Source organism: Haemorhous mexicanus, chromosome 29 (genome assembly GCF_027477595.1).
Source record: "Haemorhous mexicanus isolate bHaeMex1 chromosome 29, bHaeMex1.pri, whole genome shotgun sequence".
Classification (NCBI taxonomy): Eukaryota; Metazoa; Chordata; class Aves; order Passeriformes; family Fringillidae; genus Haemorhous; species Haemorhous mexicanus.
This window is the reverse complement of record NC_082369.1, coordinates 746338-772696: the sequence shown is the minus strand read 5'-3', so window position 1 is coordinate 772696 and position 26359 is coordinate 746338. Positions and strand designations below refer to the sequence as shown.

General features: G+C 49.4%; 1 protein-coding gene across 2 annotated transcripts in view; it reads right to left on the bottom strand.

Moving 5' to 3' along the window:
- KDM4B (lysine demethylase 4B) overlaps positions 1-26359 on the bottom strand; it is a 71524-nt gene that overhangs the window by 9914 nt on the left and 35251 nt on the right. The window contains exons 9-17 of one of the 2 annotated variants that reach the window (XM_059870199.1): positions 18457-18653; positions 17954-17986; positions 14852-15021; positions 9555-9985; positions 8406-8526; positions 5503-5681; positions 3997-4219; positions 1173-1249; positions 58-113 (exon numbers count right to left, since the gene is read on the bottom strand). In XM_059870199.1, the coding sequence (XP_059726182.1) occupies positions 58-113; positions 1173-1249; positions 3997-4219; positions 5503-5681; positions 8406-8526; positions 9555-9985; positions 14852-15021; positions 17954-17986; positions 18457-18653 (1487 nt within the window). The remainder of the gene's footprint in view (positions 1-57; positions 114-1172; positions 1250-3996; positions 4220-5502; positions 5682-8405; positions 8527-9554; positions 9986-14851; positions 15022-17953; positions 17987-18456; positions 18654-26359) is intronic. The other variant, XM_059870200.1, reaches the window with a different exon arrangement.

Here is a 26359-nt window from a genome sequence, read left to right as displayed (position 1 = left end):
AAGACAAGGAGATCAGGTGCAGCAAGGAAGGAAAACGCCCTCAGAACCAGCACTCACCGGCCATCAGTGGTCATCTGGAGAGCTCCTCCCCTGAGATTGCACAGGCAACATTCCTGCGGGAACACAACTCCTTCAGAAGGGGCCCAGAAGCTCTGCCAGGCTCTTCATCCTCCCCAGAAAGTGACCACGACCCCCCCTGGGATGGCAAAGGCCATGTGAATCCTCCCCCCTCAGTGGGTGGGTGATGCCAGCAGTGCCAGGGTGCTGTGCCAGTCCCTGGGATGTCAGAGGCCATGTGAACCCTCCCCCTGTGTGTGGGTGATGCCAGCAGTGCCAGGGTGCTGTGCCAGTCCCTGGGATGGCAAAGGCCATGTGAATCCTCCCCCCAGTGGGTGGGTGATGCCAGCAGTGCCAGGGTGCTGTGCCAGCCCCTGGGATGTCAGAGGCCATGTGAACCCTCCCCCCTGTGTGTGTGATGCCAGCAGTGCCAGGGTGCTGTGCCAGCCCTTACCACTGCCCATCTCCCCCCTGGGATGTCAGAGGCCATGTGAACCCTCCCCCAGTGGGTGGGTGATGCCAGCAGTGCCAGGGTGCTGTGCCAGCCCCTGGGATGGCAGAGGCCATGTGAACCCTCCCCCCAGTGGGTGTGTGATGCCAGCAGTGCCAGGGTGCTGTGCCAGCCCCTGGGATGTCAGAGGCCATGTGAACCCTCCCCCCAGTGGGTGGGTGATGCCAGCAGTGCCAGGGTGCTGTGCCAGCCCCTGGGATGTCAGAGGCCATGTGAACCCTCCCCCCTGTGTGTGTGATGCCAGCAGTGCCAGGGTGCTGTGCCAGCCCTTACCACTGCCCATCTCCCCCCTGGGATGTCAGAGGCCATGTGAACCCTCCCCCAGTGGGTGGGTGATGCCAGCAGTGCCAGGGTGCTGTGCCAGCCCCTGGGATGGCAGAGGCCATGTGAACCCTCCCCCCAGTGGGTGTGTGATGCCAGCAGTGCCAGGGTGCTGTGCCAGCCCCTGGGATGTCAGAGGCCATGTGAACCCTCCCCCCAGTGGGTGGGTGATGCCAGCAGTGCCAGGGTGCTGTGCCAGCCCCTGGGATGTCAGAGGCCATGTGAACCCTCCCCCAGTGGGTGGGTGATGCCAGCAGTGCCAGGGTGCTGTGCCAGCCCTTACCGCGGCCCAGGCGCCGGCCGAGCAGCGCGAGCAGGCCCAGCCCTCGTTCACCAGCTCCGGGCGGATCCCGTAACAGCCTGCAACAGACAGAGCCACCTGTCAGAGCAGCCCTTCCACAGCACCTCTCTGTCTCACCCCGTGGCTTTTCAGCTCAGAACCCTGAGAGTGTCTGAGGAACTGCATTCCACAGGCTCTGACAAAACCAGAATTGGACCAGCAGGTCTGAACACAAACAAACCAACCCCCCCCAGGAATCCCTCACATTTATTTTTCACTTTTCTAAGGACTACAATAGCAAGACTTTGTTTCTTTAGGCAGGAACTGCTCCAGGGTGATGCCACCACTGCTGGAGTGCACTCACACATCAAAACAGGGAAGGGCACTGAATTTGGCCAGGTTGAAGCAGTTACTTTTGCTGAGCGGTGTTATGAGGAAGGACAAGTCCAATACTGCAAGGAAATTAAATACCTGCATTCCACCTGGTTAGCAGTATTTAATTTATGGTTCTAGGAAGTGTTAAAACCATCTCATTTTACAGAGCATCAGTTACTGTAACGTGCAAACACCAAATCCTCCCACAACAACACCTCACTAGTAAAGTGGTATTGTGCCCATTATAAAGACAGGGAAGTAAGAACAAAAGAAGCCCTTAAAATTTCATAAAAGGCACTGAGGTTTGTCACTGAAAACAATGGGGAAAAGACACAAATACAGTTTTGGAAAAGTAGATCTGTGTGATTGCTGCAAGCTTGTAAAGTGAGTGGAAAATTGAAGATAAGCGTGTCAACTAACACACAGCTCATTCCACCCAGCCTCTATCCCTCCTAACAAGATCTCATCCAACCTTCACCTATCCTAACAAACTGAACAGAAGATTTCAGCTGGGAACAACAGTCTCAAATTACTGAATTAAAAGAAGACATTCAGAAAGCACTGGGATTGCCACCACAGCCTGATTTATAAATATCATCCACTTAACCAGATAAACAGCATGTCAAAAAAAGTCAATACTATGGATCTGCAGCTGCTCTCCACATCTGAGGACTCTTTTCATCATATGGCAAAATCAGGGCAGCAAATTCCACCCAGGCCCAGAACAGGGACAGGGGTGTTCAGTCCAAAACTGAGCTGAGGGAGAGCCAGACCCTGAGCACAGCCTCAAGCTGCACCAGGGGAGGTTTAGATTGAAAATTAGGAAAAATATCTCCATGGAAAGGGTTGGAACAGCTTGCCCAGGGCAGAGGGGGAATCACCATCTCTGGAATGTTAAAAACATCCATGGATGTGGCACCTGGGGACATGGCTACTGGTGGGCAGGGTGGTGGTGCTGGGCTGACATTTGGACTTGATGGCCTTAAGGGTGTTTTCCAACCTCAGTGATTCTGTGAGGGCAGAACAGTCCCATTTACTGAGCCCCAGGCTGTCCCATAAGGATAATCCAAGCAAAATATGCTCTTTGTTTGGATTTTGTCAGTGCCTCAAAAGCCCAGAAACTTCCCAAACCTTCCCTTCTCTGTAGGGCCTGGCTGCTGGAACCCAGCACAGTTTGAGAGGGCACTTCCCAAGAACACACAGGCTGCCAGCTGCTTTTACAGTCAGCCAAAATACACCTCACCACTGCAATCCTGCAATAAAAGCAAATGGATTCTCTGCAGCAAAGTCAAAGGGATGTCACAGAGCACAAGGAAACAACCAGGCACTGGAGCCTCCATCAGATTTAACACCTGTCCTGTCCTACCCTCAAGGGGAGAGTACAGCCAAAATATAAAGCTGAGTTTCTCTAAAACAAGATGGATCTCGGGTCTGAGCCTGCAGATCAACATCACCTTGCCCACAGCCCTCTGTCCTAAAATAGAATTTGGCCACAGAAACCATTCTATGGACTATTGCAGGCCTAAGGATGGACAAGATGCAGGAGCCCTGAATTGTGAAGGCAGGATGAAATCTTCCTCCTCACACCCACTCTGCATCCCATGGCCTGATTAGCCAGAAATGACCATCATCAGAGATTCAGCACAGAAACAAAAGTTGCCTTCCAGTTCCCCAGCCCTGCTGAGCTGCACGGGGACCTGCAGACTCTAAAATTGGAACAACAAAAGTAATTCCAGCTGATGCAAGTCAAATAAGATTCCCCATCTGTCAAGATCAAACAGCTGAACAGTAATTCGTCACAAATGTTAACTGGATGCTCTACAATCTCCACTGAAGGTACACTCCACCAGGATTAATCAGATCTTCTTTTAGACATAACTATCAGGGAAGCAAACAGACATATGTTCCCTTTTGTAATCAAGTGCCATTACTACAAACACTATCAGAGACACTAATAAAATATATCTCAAACTACTCCATAATCTCTGCTGCATGCAGGAACAATACAGCCTCCCCCAGCAGAACAATATTGGAACAAAATATGTGAGAGAAAAGAGTGCAATAAAGCCTTTGAGTTCTGCTTTATTACAAAAAATGAAAGGTATCAAAAGAAAGAATCTTTTCTCTGAGACAGAGAAGAATCAGCCAACAAAATAAGCAGTAAAAAGAATATTGGTGTGTATTTTTAAGATCAGTGACTGCCAAGATGGACTTGAATACACAGATGTGCTTTGAGAGAAAGGTTCCCTGCCCATGGCAGGGGATGGGAACTGGATGAGCTTTAAGCTCCTTCCAACCCAAACCTTTCTGGGATTCCTGATATCCTTGTACCAAGAAAGTATAAAAATGGGAGGGACAGGATAGAAACCTGCCAAGAAGGACCTCAAACACAGCAGCACAAACTCCTGAGTTTCTGGGGACCCAAAGGCTCTGGGGAAGGTGAAACACTCACTAGCATGAACCTGCAGGCAGCATTTGGCACAGGATATCAAGGGGCTGGTTCCATCCTCTCCGATGTAGGAGTTTGAAGGAAGGGGCTCGGTGTTTTCTCCACTTGAGGTAAAGCACATCTCTGGGATCAGGGGCTTGGTCTTCTGCCCACACTTGGAAAGGTGCACGAACGAGGAGGGCTCCCCCGTGGAGCCCGGGGCAGCTTCCTTCTCCACCTGTGAGGACTGCAGAGAAAACCCCATCACTGGAACCTCCTCTTCCTGGCCATGGTGCTCACGTTCCACCCAGAGCACTCCCCTTGCAAAAAGGTCACCCAGCACCTGACACCAAACAGCCAACAAACAGCCTAAAATCCTGATTCCCCCCTCACTTCTCCCCCTCCTCCTCAGGCATCAGCTGGGATCTGTAATTTGTTGTGGAAGCTCAAAGAAGCATTAGAATAATGAGCAGCTTTTCCTGGTTTTCTTCTGCAAAAATCTAAATTCCATAATTGCAGCTGAAAACACCAAGGAAAAATAAAAAGGAAAATATTACTAAAAGCAAGGCCTTCCCTCCCTCTCTCCCACCCCCTTGGCATCCTTCCCTACTTTTCCTGCAAGAAGTTCTCCTGAAGGACATTTCAAGGTTTCTGGTAGCTGACAGAGTTAATAGCAATGGATAAAACCAGCCCAGCTGCACCCAGTTTTCCTCACAACAGCCAGCAATCAGAACAGATATTTTATTTTCAGTCTGTATAACAAATCAAGAGATTTTATTGAAGGGGGAGGTGGGTTCTGCTTTCCTCAGGAAAAGCTTCCAACACAGCTACAAGTATCTAAGGCACGAATTCCTGGTGGGCACACAAAGCCAGATTTGGCTTTATGTGAGAACAAATCAATGCACAACTGCACAAATAACTAATTCATCTGATGAATTTTGCCTTTCTGCTTATAACATGTCCCAAAGCATATTGGTAGTTTCAAAAAAAAGGTGATGGATGTGCTTACTCAGTAAATTTTTATTTTGTGGCTTGTTTGCATAAATTCAGCAGCTCGGGCCCGTATGGAAACAGGAGCCTGGTGTGACTTTTCTCTGCATGGAACAGTGTTTGCAAAGCTCTTTCAGTGTGATTTCAAAATGAACACTGAGCAAGCCAGAGAAGCCAGGAAAGATAACAAAAAAGGCTCCAGCCACTGCCAAATCCAAGCACATTTCTCTGGTGTGCAAATTTGTGTGGGTTTGTCTGTATCAGAAATGTCTGCATCCTAACTCAGCCATCTGAGCTGTGTCAGAGGTTTAGAGGAGATCTCAGGGGAAATCTCTTCATGGCAGGTGTGGTCAGGCAATGGCACAGGCTGCCCAGAGAACTGGGGTCACCATCCCAAACCTCACAGGGATACAAAACCCAGGGACACAGAGGGGGGACATGGCTTTAGGGGAACACAGCAGTGGGGGACTGACAGCTGGACTTGATCCTGGAGGTCTTTTCCAACCTTAATGATTCCCTGACTCTGTGATGAGGAATTACCTGGTTATAGGGGTAGAAGAGGGTGCAGACAGCACAGTATGGCTCACTCAGGGCAGCAGCTGCATTGAACTTCCTTTCAGCTGGGAAATTAAGTGCTTTGTTCTTCCACTGGAAGGAAAGTAAAGATTTCAAAGCCTCTGCATCACTCATATCTTCTTCTCCAGAAAATGGAAACATTTCTAGAATGAAAAGGAAGAACAAAATCCCAAAACAATGAGCAGGTGAAAAGCAATAAGTAAAGACAAAAGAGCTTATGGTTAGAAGAGGCAAAAGGAGCAAGGGTGAGTTAAACAGCTCAAGTCTCAACAACACAAGAAGTGCAATAAACAAAAACACTCAACTCCTCCATGGTCTCCCATATGCCTGCGCCCCAAACACTTCCTTAAATGGACAGGATATCCCCTGTGGGGATAGGATACACAAGACAGGGGCAGCAGTGACCTGAGGAACTGGCCACGAGGAAGGAGAGAATGGAGATTTACTGCCTTTGTAACTCCCTCCCCTCTCCAGCTGTGAAACCTCCACCATCCCTTCCATGAAGATTTAATTTGAACTTTGGTAAGTTCAAACCACATGATGCCAGCACAAGGAAATGCCCCTTTCCTGTCTCCAGCAGGGAGCTGTGTGCTCTGGGGATGCAGCTGGAGCTGCAGGGCCAGGCCAGCTCCCAGCTCCCAGCCCCAGGCTGGCCCAGCCCTCCCAAGGTGCATCCCAGAGCTGCCCTGCACACACCGGCCCTGCCTGGGGCTACCCTGCCTCAGGGCTCTGGTACAGCCATTCCCACAGCACTGCACCTCCCACTGCACTCCCCACCATCCAGAGCTCTGCCCGAGCTCTGCCAGCCACTGCTCCTGCTAATTAGTTTGCTAATTCTTTATTTTATAAACCTTTCCAAGGTCCTTGGCATTTCACGATTAAACCACTGCCGAATCCATCTGTGGCAGGCTGGGGTCCGAGTTCCTTACCCTTCCTTATGAAGGAGTTTTGAGTCACTCTAAGTGTTAAAGACATTTTCCACACAAGGCTGAGTGTAAATCACTCCCTGCATCACCAATCTGCAAAGTTTCCAAAAGAACAGGGAACTCAAAAACATCTTGGAAGAACATTATCCCCAGAGCTCAGCACATTAAACCAAATTGTTCACTGCTTCACTGTTAATTACTGGAAATAAGCAGTTTATGTTCTGCTCTACAAGTCTGAGTCTCCTCCCCAGTTCTCCCTCCCTTTGAAGATTTTCTGACTCTTGGGTTACCTGAAAGGATAAAAGGAACTTGGAGTAAAATGTTAATGGCTGAGTGTACATTTCAGATTTTAAATGCTGCCCATATTTGTCAGACAATGTGGAAATTTTATTGTGTTTTATGAATCCCTTTTTTGAGGTGATAAGTGCTGTGTGTGTGGCTCTGTCACATTTCATACGAGGGTTACCCTCTACAAAGTGTTTATTTATAAGACATGAATCAAACCCCACATTTCTCCAAATTTCAGTCGAGGCACATCAGGGGACAGAGCAGGATTGATGACACCAGTGAAATCAGTGAAACCAGCAGCCTAATCCAGAGTGACAGAGGGAGAGAAGAAAGGGAATGGCTGTTGTGTGCTATCACCTTGGCTCCTCCCAGGGTGGATCCAGGAGGACACAAGGCATTAAGGATGGCTCCCACATTGCCAACAACTTGTCTGGGCTGAATCTTTGTGTAACATGTGCATTCCCTTAATTTACATGCTCACTGTTCCCCCTGCAGCCTGCAGCTCATCCTGCACACCATTCCTGAGAAAGCCTGGGGTGCAGAGCTGCCTCTGTTCCCTGGTGGGGAGGGAAGGATCTGTTTGATCAGATTTTGCCCAGCAGAGCTGTAAATCAGTCCCCAAGAAATGCCAGCTTCCACCAGAGCTGCTCCTGCTCCACCAGCCAAGTCCCCAGACAGCATCCAGCAAGTCAAAGCAGTCAGAAGAATCTGCCTAATGAGGATCCTCCAGCTCTGAGCTGGTTCCAAGGTCTCACACCAAAACAAGGTAAGTCTCAGCTGTCTCTGCACTCTTCACTCCATGGTACACAAGTGGAAGGCACCAAATGCATCCTCCTTGGTGAGGAAGGGAGCTCTGTGAGCTCAGGAGAAGCCTTTCCTGCAGGAGGCTGCTCTAAAGTCAATGGATGCATTCCTGAAGGAGGGTGAGTGGGAAAGATGATGTCCTTTGGAATGAGGAGCTGTGAGCAGGGACTGCCAGCTACACCCACGTGCCTGACCCAGCACACAAAAGCCCCTTACTGGGGCATTGTCCATATTCTGAGTAATGTGGAAAAGGCCTCAAAGTGGGAAATTACACCACAAAACAGTGTGAGAGGTAAGAATCTTTTCTTTCCCCTTGGTCCAGGCTGTTGGAGACTGGAATGTGGGGAAAGAAGAATCAGTGATGTACAGTTAAACAACAAAAAACATTTTAATTCTCATTTTTGCCTCTGCCAAGGAAAGTTGGACCCCAACAATGATGTGAATTAGGAGGCAAGCAAAAAGTTAGAACTGACTTTCCTCACACACATGAGAGCAGATCTGACCTCCACTGCCTCCAAGGACCAGCTCTCATCCCACTGCAATATCCAAGACAGAGCTTTGCCTTTAAGATATTATTTTCTGCAAATTCTTTTTTTCCCTTTGCCCAAAATGCTGCCTCATTCTGCAGCCAGCAAAATATTTTTCTTGAGTGAAAAAAGGGTGGGAGGTGAGAAGTGACAGCTCCCACGGAGGAGTTTTGTTTCCAGCTGGGTGATCAAAACGGGAACACGCTGCATTTCCTACCAGCTACGTGTAACACAGAGCTTCAGGCCACCCAGTTTTGTCACAGGCTGCTGCAATTCCCTGGCTCAGGCAGGACAGCCCAGGTCCCTGGTGCTGCTCACTCACCCTCGTCACTCGAGGTCTCCTGTTTGACCACGGACAGCGGCGAGCGCGTCGGGGGCTTGCCCAGCGGGTGCCGGCGGCTCTTCTTGATCTCCATCTTCACCTTGGAGAAGGCAGAAGCAGCCTGGAAGGAAGCACAACAAGCTGGATGGGCACCCCAAAGGAGGGAACAGGACAAGAGAGTCAGAGCCCCTGTCAAAGAGAGCTCTTGGATTTACACAGAAAACTTTTCTCTGCCTTTTGGCTGAACCACTGAAGCCTTCCGAGCCAGCTCCTGGAGCAGATAAAAGCCAACACCAACTCTTAAGAAGTTGGGTAAACTACAGAGTTTCCTTCAGATCAGGACAGCCTCAGAGCATCTGCAAGCTGCCAATTCCGTCAGCTCGTGAAAAGTCTGCTCAACCACATACACAGCTGGGAACTCCACGGAAACTGCAACTCACAGAGTCCCAGACTGGTTTGGCTTGGCAGGGACCCAAAAGACCACCCAGTTCCAACCCTGCCATGGGGCTGCAGACCTCTATTCCAGGTGGTGCTTGCACCCAGCCTGGCCTTGGAGCTGTCCTCATGCCAGCCACCACAGCCTGCGAGCCACTGACTGTCACAGTCACATTTTCTGGAAAAATCCCTTCGTCCAGGATTTCTCTCCTGGGAAGCTGAGAAGCTTCAGAAAAAAAAAGAAAACAATAATTATCTCATTGCTTCCCCTGTGTTTTGCTGCTTTGGAATGTGTTTGGAGATTGTTTCATTGGCTTCATGTGAATTATTTTCACTCATTGGCCAATCCCAACCAAGCTGTGTCGGGGCTCTGGAAGGAGTCATGAGTTTTCATTATTATCTTGCTAGCATTATATAAGTATCCTTTTTGTATCCTTTAGTATAGTTTAGTATACTTTCTTTAATATAATATAGTATCATAAAATAATAAATCAGCATTCAAGAACATGAATATACACTCCAAGAATTCTCTCCCCAGCAGCACCACAAATGCCATTCACCAGCTTTACTGACTTCTAAAGGGTAATTTGACAGCAGCTGGCACTGAGAACTGTGCTTGAACGTTTTTGCGTTAAGATGAACAAACGAGTTTGCAAGTGAACCTATGGAGTCAGAGTGCTCATTCCCTCCTGCCAGGGGATCACAGGAACTGACCTCTGCGGCGAGCTCGGCCTCGGCGCCCTCCTGCTCCTTGCCGGGGCCCTGCTGGCGCCAGCCCAGCCCCTTCTGCGTGGCGAACTGCTCGAAGGCCTGCTGGCAGGACATGTGCTCCTTGTCGAACACCACCTTCTTGCTGCGGGGCACCACGTACAGCATGGGGATGATGGGCCGCGGCCTGAAGTCGTCCTCCTCGGCCGGCGCCTCCGAGGGCTGCACCACGTTCAGGGGGGCCGCGGGCCGGGCCTGCTCCGGGCCCGGGGCTGAGGGGGGCCCCGGGGGCCGCGCTGGGCCCGGCCCGGCCTCGGGCGGCGCCTGGGGGGCCGGGACGGGCCCCGGGACGGGCCCCGGCGGCTGAGGGGGGAACGGCTGCTTCTTCTTGCGCTCGCCCTTGGCCTTCGGGGGCCGCGCCTTGGCCTTGCACTCCCCTGCGGAGAGAAAGGCGACACTGAGCCCCCACGTTCCGGGATGCAGCACTGAGCCAGAGTCTGGGAATGCAGCATTTCCCTCCCCTCCAGAGCTCAGTGCTGGGCTAGCACCTTCCACCATGGAATTATGGCCTTCCCTCCCCTCCCAGAGCTCACTCTGGGCTAGCACATTCCACCATGGAATTACTGCCTTCCCTCCCCTCCCAGAGCTCAGTGCTGGGCTAGCACGTTCCACCATGGAATTACTGCCTTCCCTCCCCTCCCAGACCTCAGTGCTCCACTCTGGGCTAGCACGTTCCACCATGGAATTACTGCCTTCCCTCCCTTCCCAGAGCTCACTCTGGGCTAGCACGTTCCACCATGGAATTACTGCCTTCTCTCCCCTCCAGAGCTCAGTGCTGGGCTAGCACCTTCCACCATGGAATTACTGCCTTCCCTCCCTTCCCAGAGCTCAGTGCTGGGCTAGCACCTTCCACCATGGAATTACTGCCTTCTCTCCCCTCCCAGAGCTCCACTCTGGGCTAGCACATTCCACCATGGAATTACTGCCTTCCCTCCCCTCCCAGAGCTCACTCTGGGCTAGCACGTTCCACCATGGAATTACTGCCTTCCCTCCCTTCCCAGAGCTCCACTCTGGGCTAGCACGTTCCCCCATGGAATTACTGCCTTCCCTCCCCTCCCAGAGCTCACTCTGGGCTAGCACGTTCCACCATGGAATTATTGCCTCCTCTCCCCTCCCAGACCTCAGTGCTCCACTCTGGGCTAGCACGTTCCACCATGGAATTACTGCCTTCCCTCCCTTCCCAGAGCTCACTCTGGGCTAGCACGTTCCACCATGGAACTGCTGCTTTCCAACGGGTGCTCTGAAAGCTGCACACACTCAGCTGTGCCTCAGCACTGACCTAGAGAAGCTAATTCAGAAAGAAAATACTTGTGTCATTTCTATGGACTATTAAATTCCTGCCTGGAACACAAAGGCTGCTAAAAGCAATGTTTCCTGGAGGGAAAATATCTAAATCCCTAGGAAACTGGACAAAAAACCTGTAATATGTCACCTTAGCCATGACTCTGTGCTTCAAGTTTTTTGTCCTCCAAAGTCAGGGGCACAAAACCATCTACTGGGGTGCAGGAATGAAATATTTTTGTACCATTAATACAATAAATATTTTAAACAGTAATTTTTTATCTTTATGCCTTCCTTTTCTAATCTCTGTTTTCTGTATATTCACATTAGCACAGACATACACGTGTACATGTGTATTCCTGTGCTATATATGAATAAATGTGTATATAAATAAAGACATACATCAGGAGGTGTGCTCAGATTTTTTTTTTTGCTGATAAGGAGGTGCAATCAAAAGAGTTTGGAGAGCCCCATTCTGTATCAGTAGTTTGCTGCTCCCCATGTTTGCAAGCACAGCTCTTATCTGGGTATTACTGTGTGTCAGTGCACCCAACGGCCCCAGGAAATGAAGGGCTGAAAAAAGACACCTGAATCATTATTACCCAAAGATTTCTGCTATCAAGCTCTTTAAAAAAATGCTTTTAAGGCATAAATCAGGTGCAGCACGGAGCTCAGCTGGATCCTGAGATATCCTTTACCCACAGCCATGTCCTTGTTTCTCCCAGCTCACTGTCACTCAGTTTATCTGCACAGCCCTCATGGATGTGACAACACCTCTTGAGCAGATAAACATCTCAGTGCTGTCACCAGAGGCAGAACTGCCCTGTAAGAGTTCTCCCCACCTCTCTTCCCTGGGAAGGGATTCACACACTCCCATTTTACAGCAGGGATTAAAATTCCTGCTCTCCACGGAGGGGCTGGGATAATCAGGGACAGCCTGCTCACCCCAGGGAAGAAGTTTCACCAACCCCAACCCCCCCAGACTCCTCCACTTCAGGCTACACCAAAGGTGCCCAGCCCAAGCCATGAATGGAAAATCAGAATAACCATCACACAATAGAGGTTTCTGCATGAGGAAGGGTGAATAATCCCACAATAGGATAAAGTGCCCAAATCCCTGCTGCAATCCCCTAGGGATCACCCTAACCCCTGCATTCCCCAGAAGTCTGATCACTTTATTTACAATTTACACTAACTTATAAAAATGGGAACAAGTCCAGCTCAAATAATTATAGTTGTAGTCATGTAGGCAGTCCCTCAGATAAACTGGTTTGTTCTATCACAGAGAAAGGAATATTGAATTTCCTTAGAGAAACAAACACATTGAATGAAAGGCAAATTGGATTTCTCCCCAGTTGCACAAAACCAGATCATATTTACTCTCTATACACTCCAAGAATTCTCTCCCCAGCAGCACCACAAATGCCATTCACCAGCTTTATTGACTTCTAAAGGGTAATTTGACAGCAGCTGGCACTGAGAACTGTGCTTGAAAGTTTTTGCATTAAGATGAACAAACGAGTTTGCAAGTGAATCTATGGAGTCAGAAGCCAGGAAAAAGGGAGGAAAAATTCCAAGAGCCTATCTGGCTATCCTGAACACTTCCAGGAAGGAAAAGGCTCTGAAGGCACACATGCACAGGCAGGTTAAGAGAGGAATGTCTTTCCTGTCCTTCCACTGCAGGAGGATGGCAGCTGTGGGTGGGACACGAGGAACTGCAGGTGACACAAGGTGACACAAGGAACTCGAGTGGCAGTGCTGTGCTGCCTGCCCAGGGACAATCTGAATCCTCAACAGAGCTCAGGAGCTCCAGGAGGGGCTGAGGGAGCTGGGCAGGGGCTCAGCCTGGAGCAGAGGAGGCTCAGGGGGGACCCTGTGGCTCTGCACAGCTCCTGCCAGGAGGGGACAGCTGGGGGGTCGGGCTGTGCTCCCAGGGGACACCAGGACAAGAGGGAACAGCCTCAGGCTGGGCCAGGGGAGGGTCAGGCTGGACACCAGCAGGAATTCCTCCCTGGAAAGGGTGGGGAGGGCTTGGAGCCCCCAGCCCTGGAGGTGGCACTCAGCTTTGCAGTTCCCCTCCTGGGCACAGCCCCACAGGGAGGAGCTGCTGACTCCCAGGGGGATCTCTCTGCTCAGCACCCCCAGACAAGGGCAAAGCCTCAACACTCTCCTTCCTAACGTCCCAAGACAACCTGCTAAGATTCTAAATGTATTAATAGCAACATAATAAATTATGAATATAAAGCTGAGTCATAAAAACCAAAAGTAAACACCAGAAGGGATCTGGGTCAGAAATCCTGAAAACCTCAAGTTAAAAATACTCAGCTTGTCCAAATAACCAACACAAAGCACAAGACCTACTCTGGAACCATGAATACTTTGAAATCTCATTCCTTCTCCTTCTCAAGGTCATGTCTTCTGGTGTAATAGAAAATGAAGTCAAATTAAAACCAGGGAAATAAAGAAAAGGAAGTGCAGGAGGGGGTGGGAGCAGAATTACCACAAGCAGGGCCATCCAAACAGATGCTGCTTTCTTCTTCAAGATGAAACCCTGAGACACTGGTGAGAGGCAATGCAGACAGCAGGATGTGGAAAACGAGAGAAGCCATTGGGATTTAATTGCTGTATTGCAGTAGGAAAGCTGAACATTTGCAAGCAGCCACACCAAGCTGGAGTTTGCTCCAGTGGCACTTCTGCAATGGTGCTGAAAATAAGCTTTTCCCTCCTGAGCCAACAGTTACAGAGCTCTTCAGAAGTAGTGGAAGTGTATGATTTGGAAGCCATTCAGCTAGAACAGAGTTTTTATTATTCCTTGGCCATTCTAATGATCTCAGATCTGTCCTTGTCACTTATCTCTCATCTCTGAAGAAAAATCAGCATTTTCGGGCCATTTATTACAAGCGTCAAGTGTTAAACTTGTACAAGAGCTAAGAGCAGACAATTTAACACACTGCTGATGCTCTCAAGCTTAGGGCAATAGAAATTAAATATCTGCACTGTGCAACAATGGTTTTCCAACTCCTTATTTCCCAGGAAAAGAGAAAATACCGTCTAGCTGAGAGACTGAACAAAGCCCTCAATCCTCTTCCCAGAGCTTCTGCAGATTTCCTTTATGATCATTACTGAGGTTCTCTAAACAGTTTGCAGCATCAGTTTCTCCAAATGCTAAACAAACAATGGATATATACAATAGATGTAAATTAATTCCCTGTAAGCAGTGCTGGAGAAGCCTCAGAGAGGGAGTGAGGGTGTCACAGACACAAAATCCACTGCACCACACAAAAAAGCAGCTTTTCCCAGCAAGAACTCCAACCTTCTCTACACACCAAGAAAAAGGGGCCACAGGAAGAGCCCCCTGCCCAAAGGGTGTGTTCAGGCCTGGGCACTGGATGTGCAGCAGGAATCCCAAAGGACTGGGAGTTGTCATGCCTGGTTTTTTTTTCAGCAAGGTTTTATATTTCATGCAGAGGAAGCTGCAAAGCTTTCCTGCCCCAGCTGAACTTGAAGAAACCCAAGTGGGACTCGTGCAGCAGCTGTGGATCCCACCCAAACTGAGCTCTCTGGCTTCAGTCTCTGAAAAATGGGAACAAAGGGAGGGGAAGAGGAAAGATGAATTGCACAAGGCACTGCACAAATCACTCTTTTTCGAGCAGGACATAAAAATACATCTATTTGTTTCTCTATGAAATAATTTAAAATATTCCTCACATAATATATATTTTTTACAATCCTGTAATAGTTTGAGCCTATAGAATTTTCAAGCCCTGCCAAAAAAGCTATTTGGATTGAATCCTTAAAGGGAGGGAAAAATCAATTGCTGCTGTGAATGATGACATATTTCAGTGAGTTTTTAATATTGGGGAAAACTCTGCTGATATTTCAACAGAAATCAACAGCAGCAGAGAAGTTATTCACAGAGGTGTTTTGGAGCTCACCCCAGCTCCTCACTGCTCTGGCCTCACCTTCTCCCTCCATCCCTTTGCTTCTCTCCTCTTCCTCCAGATCTGGCCCCCTTTTCAGCTCCTCTTTTACTTTCACATCTTCCAAGGCAGTTTCAATAGCCATGACATCCCCAAGAGATTTCTGATCCTCTGTCTTGTGTCTTCTGAGTTGACTCCTTTTTCTGTGAGACCTGAAAGTACAGAAGTGTGATTTGACATAAAAGAACAGCCTTCAAAATAGAAAACCATCACTGACTTAAAAAGCTGAATAAAAAACAAAAGGATCTTCTTTGGAGAGAAAACACGAGGTAGCTAAAATAGCTACAGGGCAAAAGAGATATCTGAAAGGGAGCAGATGAACCTTGCATAACACAACATTTAAGATCCATTCACAGCAGCCATTAATTGTCTGGGTTTCCTGAAGAGCTTTTTCCTACCATTACTAATGTGAGCTCACAAGCTGCAGTTAAAGTGATTTTAATTGTGTTTTCAATCTATTTTGCTTGTATTTCAAAATACAGATGAAAACTTGTTTAAATCTCTCTTTCATCCTCTGCCTCCATTCCATTATTTCTTTTCATTCTGTCCGTGCCTCCCTTTGGCAAGCTGCTGGAAGTCTGCAAAACATCATCTTCCAGCTCTGAGACATTACCCAGCACTGCCAGTTCCCAAAAACACTCTCTAATGAATGCTCACAGCAAAATCAATAGGCAGTCTATGATTTTTCAGCAGTAAATTCAGAAGGTCCAAGGCCTTGAAGAAATCTAACTAAAAATATGCATATTAATAAGAACAGACAAACACTAACGAGGCAATAGCAATGCTGTTCATTCTTTTTAAAGTCATTGCCACGAAGGCAAAGATTACAGGAGCCACAATGCAAAGAGAAATGGAAATTCAGAAGCCAGGACAAGATTTTTGGGCTGGGAACTGTACCCTGACAGACACTCCCCACTGCTCAAGAGGGACAGGGAGGGAAAATTGGAAGAACAAGAGCCAGAAACTTGAAAGTCAAGACAAATGCAGTTTAACAGGTGAAGGAAAGGACTAAGAAAGAAAGAAAGAAGCCCAGGAAATCCACTTGCCGCCTCCCCAGGCAGAACAGTGCCCAGCCAGTCCCCAAAAAGGCTCCTCAGAAGCCAAACCCCTCCTTCCTCCTCTCCCCCAGTTTTTATTGCTCCCCACAACATTTTATGGCACAGAATTTCCCCTTGGCCACTCGGGGCCAGCTGGGTCCCCTCCCCAGCTCTCACCCACCCCCAGGGTCCCACTGGGCCAGAGGGGGACAAGATAAAGCCTTGACACTGTGAAGCAACAGCCAAAACTTCAGAGCCACAAATCCCAGTCACTCCATCCCAGCCAGCCCCAGCACAGGGCTCTACAGAATCTGCAGAACTGCTCCTTGAATTTCAGGTTTAAATCTAACAAGCTCTCCTTCTCCAAAAGGATTGATTCAGAAACTTGTGATTTTTTTCTCCATTTTCAGCATGTAGGCACTTCTTCTTTGCTTGAAAGCTGCATTTTCCTTGTGGCCTCACATCCATCACTGTGTGACAACGACTAAAACACACTTTACTCATCAGTCCCAAAGTCTAGAAAGGCTAAAAAGCAGTTCCCCATCCTCAGAGCTCAGAAAACTCAGCTGCTAATTACATTTGGAGCACAACAGGCCTCAATCAGCCTTTAAACTGACAAAGAAGGGAGAAAAAAAAATCAACCTGAGCTGAATGATGAATAGAAAAGCAAGTTGATCCATATGCACAGGGACCTCTAATTGCCAGACTCTGAGCAGATGGTGGCCCTCCAAGAAGAGCTGGTGCCTTCACACCTGCAGGACAGCCACCAGCAGGAACAGGGCAGAGCCCAGAAGGATCAGCTCTGCTCTTCACCCATATTCCAAGAACACAGCACCTTCCCTGGGAGGGGAGTGCAGGGTGGGAGGTGAAGATAAAGCTGTAAGACTTTGCCACTGCAGCTGGAATGTTCTGCAGCTGAAGGAGGAGTAGAGTCAAGTGTCACAGGCTGGTTTTAGCAAAGTGTGTTTTGTTCCTGTGGTGTGGAAGTGCCAGGCAAAAATTACAGCACAGAGCTTTATACTCACAGGAGAGAAAAAAGATCTGTTTTGCAGTGCTCTTCTCACTCAGGGGTTGTGGGGGAGAGAGGCAGAAAGCTCAGCATTTAAACAAAGTGCTTCCAGAGCTACAGGCTGAGCACTTCCAGGAGGGAAGCTGTTCTGTGTCTGACAGAATTCACACACCAGAAATGAAATGGGGACTGCACTAAAACAGTCTCTTGCTGAAGCCATAAAGTAAACAAAGTTGGGTTTTTTAAGGTAACCAAGTCTGACTGACCTTAGAGAAGAAATAACACCTCTCTGCAGAGTTTAAAAGCTCCATTTTTCCAAGAGAGCTGACAAAAAAGCAGTGTTTGTACTCTTTGAAGAACAGACCACAAAGTGACTTAAATTAAGTAGCTACAACTGTGAAGGTTTGGGCAGAGGTGAATCCCATCCCTGCACCCTGCTGAGAAAAGTCAGGCTTCAAGTAAAACCATGTCTTGGAAAGACATAAGCACAGGAGAAAGCACAGCTAAGGAGCATTGAACAGCTTCAAAAGTGCTCCAGGATAATGCTGGAATAATCCAGGGAACGCTGAACAGATAAGCAAAAAAAGCACCTGGATCTTTTGCAGTAGGCTCAGGCTGAGACAGAGGCTGCTCTGCTGGGTAAGAGGCTCAGGGAGGGAAAATAATCCTTGGTGCTCATCCAGTACCTTCCACTGTGCACATCAGCTACACCAGGAACCTGAACAGCCACAAAGCTGCAGCAGCACTCCCAGAAGTGAGCAGCTCCCTCTCCCCAGCCCAGGACCCCACACAGCCCTGCCAGCCCAGGAGAGCAGCTCAAGAGGGAAAACCACGAGAGCCACGAGACGGTTGAGGTTCTCCGGTGACCGATCACAGAAATCCAAACCAAGGTGAAACCTGAGGAACCTCAAGGCCTGAAGAGTTCCAGGGGGCTTTCACAGAAAACTCAGTGACTGAGGAAGAGCCCCAGAGCTGCTATTTAAGGAACTGCCAGGAAAAAGAAAGAAGGGGTTGACGTTGCTGAGGGAAGTCACATACCGGTGTTTGCTGTCCTCTTCCTCATCTCCTATCCTATAAAGCAAGATTCCAACAGGAAAAGGTTAGCATGCCAAATTTTCAATTCAAGCATGCTGTAACACACAAAAATCACAGGCTTGTAGAAAATTAATACAAAGATCAAAGGAAGCACAGAAAGGCATGCATAAAATCCCCTTTGCAACTGATGGGCTTTTTTAAACTCCTGCTTTCTGATCGGTGAAGCTCTAAATGTTCACTCTAGATTTTTTTTTTTTGTCTTCCAGGATAAGAGATGAGATGTGAGGGAGGACAAAGCGTCCCACTTTGAAAAGCATGTGCTTTTATAACATGGGAAGGAAACAGGACCACGAGAGACACATTACCCCAGACAAACGGCACGAGGAACTGCATGAAAAGAACAAAGGCAGAAAACAAAAGAGTCTGAACCATCTCCAGTGGAGAAGTGCAGCATTCACAACCTGAGCAGCCCAGCCCAGGCAGGGCTCAGCCCCCCCCTGCTTTACCTGCGGAGCAGCTTTGCCTTCAGCTCTGCCTTGGTCTCGTTCCAGGCGTCCAGCTCGGGGCTGCTCAGGGCCGTGGGCTTCATGTGGTCCAGCACAGCACTGTCCTTGCCCTGCTTCCAGAGCTCGTAGCGCTCGGGCTGCAGCACCCTGACAAACACGTCCATGGAGATCTTCACCATGTCCTTGCGGCAAGTGCACTGCAAGAGAGCCCTCAGGGTCACAGGGAATGGCATTCTCCAGAGGAAAATCTGCCCACACTGCCTGAGGGGGCTTCTGCAAGGGGCCAGGGCTGGCAGTGCCTCGGCTCTCCCTGCTCCTGGGAAACCAGCTGCCACTGCAAGGCTCTCCAAGGCCAGGGGAAAACTCCTTCCCGAGGGTTTTGTTCTCCCTCCAGGCCCCCCAACAAGCCAAAGGCTCCTGGGAGTGGCACTGCTCCAGTCCTTGCTGCAGGCACCAGACACAATTACTCTGTCTGGTCCAGCCCAGGTCAGAGCCTGCCCTCAAGCCCATTTCCCTCCATCAGCCTCTCTCTGGCAGAGTTTTCCAGGCTGAAAAGATATTATTGGTACCACTTCATAACTCAGAAAAGCCTTACAGGAACCAAAGCCTGACCTAGAGCACAGGGCAGTTAAACTTCATAATGATCCATCCTGCCATGGCACAGCAATCCTGCACAAAAGGGAAGAAATAAAAACCCTGCAGTAACTACAACCTGCATCCAAAGCATTAAGTGGGAGAAAATGTGCTTTATTCATTTCAGCTGGCATGTGCTCATTAAAACTAACCTGGAGTTACACCCCTGCCATTGCACAGAGAGGACTCACAGGTGGTTTTCCTTGGATGTATCCCTTGGCTGTGATGGATCAACAGACTGAGTGCAGCAAGGGGGTTCTCAGCCTGGGCACTGATGTCAGCCTCAGGCTCAGCCTTTATAAACTCCATCAGAAGAAGGCAGAGGATGGAAAAGGACCCAGGAAGCCCCAGGTGCCTCTGGGGGCTGCAGCCACAGCTCTCCTGGGGGCTCTGCTCTAAGGTGCAAAGCTTTGCTTGCACTAAATTGCTTTTCAACTCCAAGCTGAGGCTGAGGTAATTGGAGCCACTTTGCAGGACTGGTTTGGGGTTTTTCCACCCTTCCTTCACACCTTTCAAAACCATTCTATCCATTCTTTTGGCAGAAGTGCCTGAAATTAAACCTGCTTCTCCCCTTTCTCCCTTCCCTCTTCACCACCATCACGAAATAATTTATGGCCATAGCTGAGAATTCACAGAGAGAGGGAGAGAGAAGAGTCCTTCTGTGCAGTTCTCCACCATCCCACATCCTCCAGCTCCTGTTTCTCACTGTGCAGGGCTGGGGCAGTGCTGGTAACCCCAGTGTGCTGAGTGGGAAGGAGCATTTATGGACAGGCACTTTCAGGAAAACTCCATTTAATGAAAAACAGCTGAGGCCAGGAAGGCTGGAAATGCAATTTGGCCACAGCACAGCAGGAAGACAGATGGCAGCCGAGCCTCCAACCCCAGCCCAGGCAGGAGCTCCCCACAGCACCTCACCAGGGCTGGCCTGAGGGACTGAGCAGATTTCCCTTAGGAAAGCTGAAAAGCACCTGTGCAGAGCTAAAAGGGGAACACAGAAGAGCATCCCCAGCACAGCTCGGGGGACTGACCTCCTCAGAGGCTGGAGATGGCTTCACAGGGCAGCTCTGCCTTTGGTGATCCTCAGCTGGCCCCAAGGGGTGCAGCACAGACACCCCACACCTTCAAACCTGCCAGCACAGCCCGAGGCACTCAGGGCCAGGCTCTCCAGAGCAGTTTCCAGCCCCCAGCAGCCCCAGAGGCTCCCCCAGCCCCTGCAGCCCCTGGGCAGTGCTGGAGAAGCCCAGGCTGAGCTCTGGGGGTGCTGCTGGGCTGGACTCAGCACTGGCACCGTGGCCTCCACATCCCACAGCAGCCAAGCTCCTTTCTCTCCACAAATCTCCCATGATGTATGTTTATATTTCAATTTTAATTAATTCTGTTGCTTTCACAGCAGCCAGCATGCATAATTTACAAAGGCCCTTTCCTCTGGGCTCCTTCCGGAGCGTGCAGTGCTGTTTCCTCAGCTGCTGCAGCTGTGTCACAGCCACATCCCAGCATGGCCAGGACACTGCTCCAGACCCTCCCCTCAGACAGCACTGGCACCCTGCTGGTGCTTCCCACACAGCTGCAAAAGGGAATGTTCTCGTGTGTGTGAGAGCTGGAGAGGGAGAATGGGGAGACCAGAGGAGAGAGAGGGTAGGGAAGGGTGAGGAATTGCCTTTGCAATCAATTCCCTGCTCTGCTCCATTCCAGCAGGACTAAAGCAGCAAGGCTGTGTCCTGGCTGTGATCTCCAGTCCCACACCCTGCCTGCCCCTTCCACACACACAGAGCTGTATTTCTTTCAAAGTGTTTCACTGTGCTCATAAACACATGTATTTCCTAGAAGACATTATGCCTACACCCTCATCTCTGTCCCTCCCTACCCCAATTCCTGCAGAATATATCCTCCCAAATCCCCTCCAATTCTAACACTTTTCTATTCCACTATTATTAAACTTCATAGAAAAAAAAATAAGAATGAACATGTCAACACTAAAACACCCCACTAAGGAGAGATCTGAAACCTCATTTCCTTTACATGAGACAAAACTGAACCACCAAGCTCCAGTCTGAGAGGTCACAGGATTCCTGTGGACCAACAGCCCTGAGAAGGATTCCAGGACTGAATGGCAGCACCAGCATTCTGTCCAGATGCAGGTGAGACATCCAGGAGCCCTGAGACCCCACCCAGCACCTTCCCCCTCCCTCCATCCCTCCCAGTCTGGCTGCCAGAGCCCAGCCCTGGGAGCAGCAGGGCTGGCACAGCCACAGACCAAACAAAGGAAAAGCAACAGAATGGTCACAACTGGCACCTCCAAGGACCCACTGCAAGCCCTGAAAATGGGAGTGGGACAAAACCAAACCAAAAATCAACACTTGAGGGTCAGTTCAGTGCCCTCGGTGACAGGGGAGCTGAGACCCAAAGGAGCAACAAGAGAGGAGTTTCCATATTCACCAAATCTCAGGAACTTCACTTTTTCCACCCTCTGAAGGCTTTTCCCAGCCTCACCTCTCCTTTTCCATAAGTTAATGGCTTATTAACCATAAGCACATGGGAAAATACTGTAAGGAAATGCACAATTAAACCTTTTTCCAGCCTAAAACCCCAACATTCTTCCTTTCCTCATTATTTTAGTATCTGCAACTGCAGTTTGGAGCCTGTGGTAAAATATGTGACCACACCAGGAGCCCTGTCCCATCAATTCTAACTCCAAGACTGATAGGGGGGAATTTGTGGCTATGGATTGTACCACCATTATCTTATTTGCAATATTTTTTAACATAAAAACACAAATAAGTCTCTATAAAATAACAGTCAAATAAAATGACTGTCTCCCTGAAGTCATAAAATCAAATGATTTATGGACAAGTGCAGACTCATTCAACTTCAACCTTCAGCAACAGATTTGTGAGGATATTTCCCTCAATTCCCAACTATTAACACTGGACTGAACCTGAGCAGTTCCATCCCACAGGAAAGGTTAATGGAAAATAAGCCTTTTCCTTATGCAGAAATAGTGACCAAAATTACATATTTAAAGTGGCACTGCTGGTTTTCATGGACAAAACCCTTCATATTCAGGTGAAAGCAGTTGGTGAGACTCAGCTGAGCCTCCCACTTTGCCTTAATGGAAATTCATCCATCACAAAACCCAACGGGCTCGAAATTGAAGCTCTCTCAGCTTTTAAATGCCAGACCAGAATCTTTGCTTGAAGCCTTTCTACCTGCTTTTTCATAAAAGCCTAAAAGCAAGTTCCTGGGAAGGAGGGCTGGTTCTGGGGAAAGGCACAGAGGAGCACAGACACCCCCTCCCAGCCTCTCCCTGGGCATTCCCAGCACACAGCTTCAGCTGCGGGAGAAACGAGCCCCCAGTGCCACCAGGGCTTCCAGCAGCAGCAATCCAGTTTGTTCCAGACCACAGGTGTGCTGCTGGGACCCAACAGGACAGAACAGTGTGGTCTGGGCTCCAGGCTCCTTCTCCTTGCCCTCAGCCAGCCCAGGCAGGCTCCTGAGGGATGAATGGCAGCAGTTCTGTGAGGGAACGAGGAGGAGGAGGAGGAGGAGCAGCCCCGAGGGCAGTTTGTGTGCTCAGTGCTGGTGGCTGGAAGCCTGTGGAAGGAAGATGAGCCTTGACCCCCCGTCTGCAGAGTAATTAGTGCATCAACAGCAGCCCAGCTCATTAGCAAACCCACTGGAAACCCTTGCAGAGCTCACAAACAAAACCATTAGAAGGATTGCCAGGGACCCCCCTGTTCCTGCCTGCTTCCCTGCCTGCCCCAGCACTCCCTGAGCCTGCCCAGGGCAGGAGTGGGGCTGGGGCAGGGCTGCCCCCTCCCTTCCCACACAGCCTTTGTGGGGACAGGAATGCTCTGGGACCGTCCCAGCCTGAGCTGGTACGAAGGCCAAAACAAAGCAATAAATCACCCATGCCAAGAGCCACAGGGACCTGGTGGCACCGAGCCCCCCAGGGACACTCAGCCACCCCCCAGCTCTGGAACCTGCACATCCCAGCCCATCCCAGCCCATCCCAGCCCATCCCAGCCCACCCAGCCCATCCCAGCCCATCCCAGCCCATCCCAGCACACCCAGCACATCCCAGCCCATCCCAGCCCATCCCAGCCCATCCCAGCCCATCCCAGCCCATCCCAGCCCATCCCAGCCCATCCCAGCCCATCCCAGCCCATCCCAGCACATCCCAGCACATCCCAGCACATCCCTGCCCATCCCAGCCCATCCCAGCCCATCCCAGCCCATCCCAGCCCATCCCAGCCCATCCCAGCCCATCCCAGCACACCCAGCCCATCCCAGCACACCCAGCACATCCCAGCCCATCCCAGCACACCCAGCACATCCCAGCCCATCCCAGCCCATCCCAGCACATCCCAGCCCATCCCAGCCCATCCCAGCCCATCCCAGCCCATCCCAGCCCATCCCAGCCCATCCCAGGACTGACTCTGCTCACAGAACCCCACTTTGCTGCTTCAGTAACAAAAACCTGCCCAGAACCTCCCAGCCAGAACTGCAGCAGAGAAGCTCAGAAAAGAGCTGATGGAACAAAGCTTCCAGACAGTCTCCAAATAACAACCACCCCCTTTCCACCTCAGCACAAAAAAAGCTGTAAAAGTTCCTTTTCCTTGAACAGAATCAAGAGCATTAGGGGTGTTTACAAATAATACCAGAAAATAACTATGAAGAAAGGTGGAAGAATTTGTACAAGAGCAATTTTGAATCTGTCTGATGGAAATAAACCATGGAAATGTTATTCCATAATAGATTTCTTTAATGTATTCTAAGCTTAAAAGGTCTAATTAGAGTAAAAGAGCAATTTTGAATGTCTGACAAAAATAAACTATGGAAATGCTATTTCATAATAGATTTTTTATGTGTTCTAAGCTTAAAAGGTCTAATTAGAGTCAGTTGAGGCACAGACACAAAGTAATGCAAAAATACAGTTCTGATTTGCCTTATTTTGGGGACCAATTTTGCAGTATTATCAAACAGGTTTCTGCAAAAACCTCACAAGTTTTATTTTCTTGGGAAATACAGACATATTGAAGGGAAAAAAATCTACTAAAATGTGAATAGTAAGAAGTGAGCTTCAATTTTAGCAGGAAAATTATATTCTAGACAACATTAAATCACAGATATTCCAAGTGTGAACTTGAGATTATTTCTATATTATATAGATAGTCCAGAAAAAAAGAGTGAGCAGAAGGTTTAGAAGCAACAAGCCACGTAAAGGATCCTGGGATGAGGTGAAAGCTGTTTGTTTCAGAGCCCAAAATGCAGGGCCTGGGCAGGAGGGGCAGCCTGACCCCGTTTTATGTCGAGAGAGAGAATCCCAGCAGTTTTTCTGGAGTAAACAGGAGATAAAGGAAGGTGTGAAAGTGGCAGCCAGCAGGAACCCAGACCTTCCCCAGGAGTGGCTGCACTTAACTGAGAGGAGAGTGCAGAGACTGCTCCACTCCCACCCACTTATTTTCAGTCCAGTTTGCCAAAGGAATAGAAAAGCTGAGCTGGGATTGGAATTTCTGCTAAAGCTCCCCTGAATAGCAGGAGGCTCCCAGGCCCCTGGGACCACAGGGAGGGCACTTTCCTGAAGCCCCTGCTTTAAAAGGCTTGTTTGGGCAAAGACACAGCTGCTAAAATCCTCTGGTGCCATCCAAGGGTTTTCAGAAACAAAAAGCCAGGCAGGAACTGCAGGCTCATGGTGCAAAAATAAAAAGAAATTTAATAAAAAATATGGTAAGGAATGAAAATTATAATTTCCTGCCTTTCACTCAGCAGCTTTTTGTCAACAACCAAACAGAAAAAAAAAAATATGACAAATGGAAGACAAATGACTGAGGAACTCCAACTAGAGAGAACAAAGGGAAATATTTCTCCCTAATTCCTAAGCTCTGCCTATGCAGGCAAACATTAACTGTAGCATGCACAAATAAACCTCAGCTGAACCAGGAATGCTGAGGTCCAGAGCAACTATTTGGATTAGAGCTGACTCTGAAGCATTGTGCCAGGATCCCCAAGGCTGTGAAAACCCCTCTGAGCCCCCTTCTGTCTCCTTTTGCTGCTCTGGGACAGTGAGAGCTCACCACCAGCCAGGAGCATCCCCTGCCAGAGCTCTGCAGGGCTGGGCTCAACCCCCAGCAGCCCCTGGGAAGGGCTGCTGGCAGCACTTGGGACCAGCATCTCTGGGCTCTCTCCCAGCCCCAAACAAGGATCTGCTGCTCAGCTCTGCCCCAGATCAGGTGCAGGAGGAAAGCTGAGCCTGGCCTCAGAGCCACCTTGGCTGGGAGGACTCAGCTGCAGCACCAGGCTCCTCCAGGCTGGATGGAGACATTCCCAGCAGCAGTACAAGGCAGAACAGCCACAAGCTGCTCTTTCCTCTGGGCCCTGTCCAGCTGGGTGGGGACATCCACCTCCCACTGGGGCACCCTCAAGGCTGTGGAGGACCCAGAGCCTTCCTCTGGACCTGACACTGGCTGGGAGCACTGAGAACCAGTCCTGAGGATTTCTGCCCATCACAAACGACAATTTGTGGAATTTCTCTGTCACAAACCACACTCAGCACGGGGGCTGGAGGAGCAATCAGCAGGAGGATCAGAAAAGCAGACCCAAGGGACAAAAGCACCTGTTCTAACTAAAAACCCACAGAGAGAAAGACTCCACATTCTCACAAGGCTTTGAACCAAACAGGACAGCTCAGATTATTCACTTGGTGTTCACCAAACCAATTTCCACTGGAATTTCTGAGGATCTGCCCATCCTGGTTCCTCATTTACAGATACAAGTGGATTTACCCACTGCTAGTTTCCCACACTACTCTGCAGCCATTGCTATTTTTTTTTTTTTTTTTTTTTTTGACTAATCCTGACACTTGCTCTACAATTAGAGCAGGGCCAGTGTCTCAGCAGCTGATCTTTACACTCCAGGCTGGTTATTCTGTCTTTGTACAGGTTCTCTGTGGGATGCAGAACATTGCACCCATCTGGCAGGCAATTAGCACAGCTCTGCTCTCCAAGGTGAAGCATTCCCTTCCTCCCCTGCACTGCACCACTGCCACACAGCTCTCAGCACAGCCCAAAGCTCCTCCAGGATAATGTCCAGGAGAACATTACAACAGGCTAACTGCCTTGTCCCCGTTCTCCTGAGTGCAGGCAGGACAAGAGCTGTGCTGGCAGCCCAGGGGAAGGAGGGAATCACCACCTGGGTCACTGCAGCAACAGCAGATGCCTGCACAGCTTTGCCCAGCTCAGACTGCCCAAGAACTTCTATAAATGAGTTTATG